At 38.4% G+C, this 8235-nt stretch overlaps 1 protein-coding gene across 1 annotated transcript; it reads left to right on the top strand.

Annotated features, from left to right (window-relative positions):
* Nucleotides 1-262: 262 nt before the first annotated feature.
* LOC104470209 (E3 ubiquitin-protein ligase Midline-1) lies at nucleotides 263-986 on the top strand (the record flags this gene model as incomplete). The annotated part of the gene is made up of 1 exon (XM_010085048.1): nucleotides 263-986. A coding segment is annotated over exon 1 (673 nt), but the record flags the coding sequence as incomplete, so codon positions are not given.
* Nucleotides 987-8235: the final 7249 nt, after the last annotated feature.

Here is an 8235-nt window from a genome sequence, read left to right as displayed (position 1 = left end):
GGGAGAAAGGAAAAGAGAAAGAAATGAAGAAGGAGCTTTTATTTTGCATTCTTAAGTGAACACAGGCAAGAAAAGAAATAAAGCAGTCCAGTTTTAAATACCTTGATGTGTGCATGTGCAGGTTCAAAACTTTAGATTGCTCTCCCACCTGGCATGGTGGGTTGATAGCCCCGGGAGCAGTGGCGAAAGTTGACAACCCCCCACGGCTGACCCCTAATGTCCTCTCATGCCTAATCAAATTTTACGTGTGTTTCCAGATAGCTGATCAGCTTCCCTGGATTTCGCTGACGCCACAAGAAAGCTTTGCCTGAAGATGGAAACACTGGAGTCGGAACTGACCTGCCCTATCTGTCTGGAGCTGTTTGAAGACCCGCTGCTGCTGCCTTGCGCTCACAGCCTCTGCTTCAACTGCGCGCACCGCATCCTGGTCTCCCACTGCGCCACCAACGAGCCCGTGGAGTCTATCACCGCCTTCCAGTGCCCCACCTGCCGCTATGTCATCACCCTCAGCCAGCGCGGTCTAGACGGGCTCAAGCGCAACGTCACCCTGCAGAACATCATCGACAGGTTTCAGAAAGCCTCGGTCAGCGGGCCCAATTCCCCCAGCGAGACCCGCCGGGAGCGGGCGTTCGATAGCAACAGCATGTCGTCTTGCGAGAAGGTCCTCTGCCAGTTCTGCGACCAGGACCCTGCCCAGGAGGCAGTGAAAACCTGTGTTACCTGTGAGGTGTCCTACTGTGAGGAGTGCCTTAAAGCCACTCACCCCAACAAGAAGCCGTTCACCGGCCACCGGCTCATCGAGCCCATCCCAGACTCTCACATCAGAGGATTAATGTGCTTGGAGCATGAGGATGAGAAAGTTAACATGTACTGTGTGACCGATGACCAGTTAATCTGTGCCTTGTGTAAACTGGTTGGACGACACCGTGACCATCAGGTGGCCGCTTTAAGTGAGCGCTATGACAAGCTAAAGGTTAGTGCTACCTGTAAGTTTTTCTAGCCAAGCAGCATGTGGCTGGGAAGGAAAGTGCCCTTTGGTTTGCATGGTAAATTCCTCATTTGGGCAGGGGTTGAGGAAGGTAGATGCATGGTCTTTAATCAGATGAGATACACATACAGATCTATACATGCATTTGCTCATCACCATTGTAAAGATGTCAGATTTTGCTTAAAGAAAAATTCCTCAGTTATGCTTTGATTTCTCTACAGCTATCATAAGAAATATGCAGCATATACTACTGTTTAGTTGAATTTTCTTATCTACCTACAGCTTTATCCGTGGCAGCTGGCAAGGTTTAGTACTGGCTGCACATACACAGGCACTGATTGGAATGTCAGGCATTCTTTATGTATGCTCTGCTGTTGATTATTTTTCATTTGGTTGCTTTCATTGTGAAAAGCCCTTTGCATTGCCGCTAACAGGAGAAGCATTTATCTGTGCTGGCTTCAGGGATGCCAGCTGCCCGCCCAGCCAGGGAAACCGAATGCTGGCTCTGCTCTTCCTGCGCTGCCTCCCACCCCGGCTTGCTGGTGGTGCAGTCCTGGAAACAAAACTGAAATTGTTTCTGAGCTTCTTATGGCATTCCCACAGTTCAGCAAGCTCCCGGCACATCCCCTGCTACACAGCTGGCTGGCTCTGGCAGCCCCCTGGCCCCGTGCAGGACCCCCTGGGCGGTGTGGCCGTGGACAGCTGGGTCGCAGGGTGCTCTGGCAGCTCTGTGGGCTCCTGCTGGAGGCACAGCTCCTGCTGGACAATGAGGGTGTTTTTTTCCTCCCACCCACCTGGGTATATGTTCCTCCCATGCCGATGTAGGTGCTGCTGCAAAGACAGAAATTAAGCCCCCCACGCTTTCCTCCACCCGCTCCCTACAGATGGTCTGTGTGTGCCTGTGTGTGACTGCAGGGGCCTTTTTTTTAAAGATGGACTGCAATCAAGAAACCACAAGTGCAGAGGGCAAAGCTTATCTGTTAGCTTTCTCAGTCAGAATTTCAGAGGCTGGAAAATGAAACTGAATTAATAGGTTTAACTAACTGGAAGGGTTTTCCTAAATACCTTCAGACAAAAATATGTGGCTGCACAAGTCTATGATAACTTTATGTGAGTTCGGGTGAAATCTGCATACACATGTGAGTGGGTTTTGTGCCTCTATGCATGTGCAGACATGTAGATCATATTCTACGATTCTTCTAACATAATGAAAGACATTACCTGGACCTCATAGCTTCCTTTCAGCTCTTAAAGACTTTTTTATTTACTAAGGAGGAGTTGTTCTTTTTGTTGGTTTTTTTTTCTTCTAAACTGGTTTGTTGTTTTAGTAGGTGAGAGTTTAGCCATTGATAAAACAGGGCATGGACTATAAGTGTGAATAGAAGGTGAGTGGACTTATGCTGCTTTTCAGCAATCCAACAGGTTTATATCCTTATCAGGTGCTACTATTTGGAAAGCTAACAGGGACTAAACAATTGTATTGTTTATCAACTTTACATAGGAATGCACTACTCAACATGAAATAGGCTCGGAATTAAATACTGGATAAGTATATTTTTGAGGATGTCAATAAATACTAAACATTTCTATTGGTGTACTTAGATATGGCAAGTCTTGAAAGAAGACTTTAAAAGGCATGTATCTTCTTCTGACATCTTTGACTTTGTATTGCAGATAGAAAAAAAAAATTAGGGTATTTTTGCATGATCTATGGCTTTTCTGTGCCAAGATGCCTAAGCAAACTCTGAATGGGTATCTTAGACAGGCAAGAAACACTGACATTAGATGTTACACAATCTAGCTAACTTGGCAGAAGCCTAAGAAAGTACTTTCTGCCAGCCCCCTTGAAGAGTAATTCAAGTACTAATTTAATGGTTAGCGTAGGCCTGGATCATATAACTCCTTAATGGCAACTCCTATCATTGCGTATAATATCTGTACTTTTTTTTTTTTTTTTTTTGAGATTGGGACTTGCTTTGTACCCAAACAATCTAAAAGTACTTTTTACAGATAATTATTAACCTACCTGAAATTAATTTCCTATCCCCTTTGTCATGAGGTAGCCTATTTCACTTTGCTAATGCCAGCAATGACATCAGACATCCCAGTTACACCTGTGGTTATGAGATGTTTATACTCTGAGCCCAAGAACAGTAGGCTAGGTGGTTTCCATCCAGATCCAGCATCCATTCTCTGTTCATAAGAAGGTAACCCGAAAACTATGTCTTTCCTTTCCTCATTGCCTCTTTTGTCTCAGAAATTTGTCCTGTTTTATGTATCAAACTCCGAGAATGAGATTTTCAGTTCCACAGATTGGCATCTATCCTTCAGGAGTAAAGGAACGATACCCGTTCCCACCAGCGTTTTGTAGCTGAGAAGCAAGAATTTCAGGTCCATTTTCGTGTTCAAGTCTCCTTCATAAACAGCGATATGGTCTCCTGAGTCTGGTCATGCTGCTAACATAAATCTTAGGTACAAGCTTGCAGATGGTCTTTGTTAATTTACAGATAATGTGCACGCACTATTGGCAAATTCAACGTTCAAGTGGACCAGAAAATCCCCATCTGAAAAAAAATAAGTTGTTGCTTGCTATATTGCTGCTGCAGGGTTTTAGAATGCCCGGGGTTTGACAGATAGGCTACCCAAATCTTTCAAAAAAAATGTGAAAGAATGAATGTGTGATAGCCAGTAGTGTAGTGGATTAATTAAAAAGTGGATGGTTAATTGTATCTTTAAAAAAGAAAAGCAAAACCGCTTCAAGTGATACTTTCTTTCTTGTGATTTTTCTTTTTAAATTGACACATTGTTGATGCTCACAACAGCAACTGGTGTTGCTGTGGGTGTCAAGCTATGCTAATTACGTGCATTCTCCTCCAGCGGTGTTACTAATTATTTAAACAATATCTCACCCTTCATTAAGCATAGGACAAAAGATGCCATTACAGTCTAGCTCTTTTGTGGCAAAAATGAAACCCTTTAATTAGGAGTTCTGTACACTTGTCCAACAGAGGCATCTACACTGAAGTGTTTTTAACAGTCAATGTAGTAGCAATTGTGGACATCTGAAAAAGGGAGAGTGTTTTCCTTTGGCAGCTATGGTTCCGACCCTGAGAAGTGCTTTTCTTTCTCAACTTGTACTGGGGTGGAGGGGGTTGAGGGTGCTTGTGTTCTTCCAGGAGCAGTTTTTTCTTGCTTAGCTGCACAACCACACGGTATACCTTCATGCATATAATTGGTTTAGTGTTTATAGATATATTGATGGGGTTTTTTAAAGTAGATCATAGACAGATGCATATTAAAAGTAGAAAAATGATAAACCATGATGAAAACAGAGGAAATATCCTGGTGATACACTGAATTTGTGAGGTTGTATCAAGATTGTGGTATAAATTAGAAATCATTTTTAGCTGCATAAACAATGAGAGCTTTAAAAATAGAAAGTGCTTATGCTGACCCCTCCAATATTTTCAAAGAGAATATTTATAGCTAATTACTTTTGATACTGATCTTTGCTTTTTGTTTTGTCTCAGTACAAAGGAGAAGACAATTGAAAAGTACGTTCATTCTGTTCATTTTTTTCAGTGAAAATTTGCAGAAATCACCATTGTTCTGTAGATATATTTATACTCAAGAAAGTGATAAGAAAAACAAAAATATAAAATTTCTTCTGAACAAGAGATAATATTTCAGGGAGAAGTTACAAGGTGTGGATGAAAAGACATTGCTCATTTAATACTAGCAAAGAGGCATGAAGAGATGTAACAAAAGAGGAAGATAGATGGGAAACTGTATTTTAAATGGTATTAAGCCAGCATAACTCCATTGAAACCAATGCTTTAACTCACCTTCATATTTACTGAGAATCTGGCTGGTGACACATATTCTTGCCAAAAAATAATTTTGACACAATTTTTTTTACTGTTTAGTCAAAAAAGATCTTTTGTTGAATCTAACTGCTGTAGGTTAGCTGTGGTTCTCCGTGTTTGTTGTTTGAATTTTATTAGTGCTGACGTGTATCAGGGATGTTTAAGAAGGCAGGGCAGCCCTCTGAACGGTACTCAGCAATTCCAGGAACAAAAGGGAGCTTCTTGTTTGTGTGGTTTTCATCTAGTTTTAGTGCCAGAATCTATACACATCTATCTTTCCTACACTGTTTATTGAGGATTCAAGTATTCAGTTTTCTATGGTGTGTCAGTTCAGTTACTCACAAATATTTTTTTGGTGGGAAGCAGCCGTAAGCTGTTTCCACATAGGGAGATTGCATTCAACTCTTATAAGCCTATTTTGACTGTGTAAAGGTAGGAGACTTTGTCAAGTCCACAGCTTCTACAGACAGAGCACAAATATATGTCTGCTTCCCTGCTGTGTATATTATGCATTTAAAAACTTTTCGTATTTAAATATCTTTGCAGAGATACTGGCAAAACATGTGTTGCAGCTTTCCAAATATTTTAATTTGGCTTTATTTTGTAGTTGCAGCTAGATCATTAATTGGTATACTGTGATACCATAAGAACCCAGCACTTACAGATCTATACTCATACAGTTAGGTTGACAATCCGGTAATATTGGTTTCTGGATTTACATATAAAAATATTATGCACATACATGTAAATAGGTATCTGTATACATTTTATTCATTTTGTGTGCATATAGTGCTTGTGTTAGTATATAAAGACAATACTACATATGTTTATATGTGTGTGTATGTAGACTTGTCTCACGTAGAAATACATATAATTTCTAGTAATGTCTAAGTTCATTAATATCTAGAATCTTGAATTTGAATTAATATATACATGCCTGTATTTGAAGTAAATATATACAGTTTCACATAAATATGTAGGACACTAAAAATTGTTTTTATTGGTATCCATGTTTAATGTTGCATGCATATAGCTTTTTTAAGTAGCTGAATATTTTCACATCTAAATTTATAGTATCCCTGTGTACCCTTAACTTTACTAACTTCCTATTTAATGCAACTTATTTACACTAAAAAAAAATCCAACTGATATATAAAGACATAGTATGTCAGTGTTATAGTGATATGTGTTATTAAACATTTAGGTAAGTGGACTTTTCCTTACATTATACTTAATAGATTCGTAGTGTAGGAAGTTACTTTCTATAGTGCCATTTATGCAGGTTTAACATGTAGTTAAACTACTGTATCCAACCTCACAAAATGTGGAACTCATGGAGTTTCATTATTATTAGAATATTATTAGATTAGATGCAGCTTGATATTATTATTAAATTAGACACTGCTTGACAGATATTTCAGTGTATTAATTTTTTCTGAAGTTAAAATGATGAATGGTCACATCTACTGGTATGCAATATTATCTGATATTACTTAACCCAGAAATAAAGGCAAAAATATAACTAACTGGCTGTGCTTCAGTATTTGCAACGATCCAAAAAGTTGTTGCATGGAAGATGATTGATGTAGGAATGAACTATATTACCACAAAGCTTTTCCAGCTGCACTTATTTTATTATATTAATATATAAATATTAAGGCAGACTTTAGAATATATTCTCTTTGGTCTAGTGTTGTCTCAAGTGGCTGTGTTTCCTCCAGCTTGTATTTCTTTGTTAGAGTTCAGAAGAATAATAGAAAATGTCAACACAGTATAACATTAGTGTCTTTTTTGGGGGGGGGGGGGGAAATTTTAGAATGTTTTAACCTATTTTGAAGTTCCTTGTGTTTATGACGGTGGAGAATGAGCTATGACCTTACAATACTTACAAATAAAGTACTATGAAGTTGTTTTTATTTCATCTTTTGAAGATCCTTTAAATAATATAAGCCATAGTTTTTTGATACTTACTTTTAGAAATTTAACTGTTGACAAGTCTTTCAAAAATGTTCACATACTACTTATTTACTTCAATTTTTAGTGGAAATTATGGTGTTGAAGGCATAATCTATTCATGAAGAAAAAGAGAATTAAATAAAATTGTAAATAGTACAGCATTAGCATATTTGTTCTCATTACTCTGGTTTCCAGGGAAACCAGGCCTTGCATTAAGGAAAAAATATTTTTACACTTTTCCATGGATCTTGTCCAAACTGTTCAGATAGTGGACTTTTAAGTCCATGTTCTAGCTCTGAATGTGCTTATTGTAATGATTGTAATTGTAATTACAATTAATTGTAAATTGTTAATTGTAATCCTGAATGGCCCTTCTTTGCTTATGCTTTCTTAGATAATAAGGTGCTTGAGAGTTGGTGGTGGAATATAATGCACAACAGGTATTTCCTCAGGATGAGAATTTGTGTTTAAACAACAAATAATAACATGATAAAAATAAAGCAATAAAAATGGAAATGAAGAAGAAAGATGAGGTTAAGGGCATATAACAAACTGGTTTAGAACATTTAGTGATGGGCACAGATTGACCCTTTGTTTAGGAAATGTAGTGTCTGCTTACCAGGGTAACAGTGATAGGGTCAGAAAAGTTACAAACAAGTGACTTTTCAAAGGCAGAACATTTACAGGTTTTAGCATAACAGTACATTTTCTTATAACTAATATACAGAATGAGTAAGTCAATTCTTCTAGTGCTTTTGTGGGGAATGATAAAGCTAGTTGGGGGAGTAATGTATAGTCTTTTCTCAAAAAACTAAAAAGTACAAAGGAGCTTTTTCAATGCCATTACTTCCTAGTGCCATACTGCATGAATCATTTCTTCCACCATTACTTAGTGTAGGCTCACCAGCTGTGGGTGATAAATCATCATTGTTAATACCAGTACAGATGAAGATGAGAGCAGCAATCTGCTGTTAGGCTGAGTGAAGAGATGAAGAGATGGGAATAAGAGAGGGACAGAGGTCTTGGGTCATAGGACTAGTATCAGGTTGGGATTGTTAATATATGTCTTGTTCATGGGTACACCTAAAATCATAAGCCACTCCAGCATTTTTTTCTGTATTGTTTCCTGGAATTCCACCTGTAATTCACACACATTTTGAAATACATACTTTAAAGTTATTGAGCTTCCATTTTTGCCTCAGAAGATAAACACTAACATGTTCAGCTACAAATAAGCTGGAACATCTCTGATGGCAGATAGTACTGGAAGATTTCTTAGGACACTCAGGATATCAGAACTGGACAAAGTAGTGGCGAATTTGAAGCTGATGAAGAAAAAAATAATGGAAGTGGTTCCCTGATAAAAATAATCTATTTTTTTCTCCTTTTAAAAAGTATACACATCTATGAAAACAAAACTTAAGA

This window comes from Pterocles gutturalis, unplaced genomic scaffold (genome assembly GCF_000699245.1).
Source record: "Pterocles gutturalis isolate BGI_N339 unplaced genomic scaffold, ASM69924v1 scaffold22505, whole genome shotgun sequence".
In the NCBI taxonomy this organism is placed as follows: domain Eukaryota; kingdom Metazoa; phylum Chordata; class Aves; order Pterocliformes; family Pteroclidae; genus Pterocles; species Pterocles gutturalis.
Note: the sequence above shows the minus strand (reverse complement) of the source record. Positions and strands in the feature narration are given on the sequence as shown.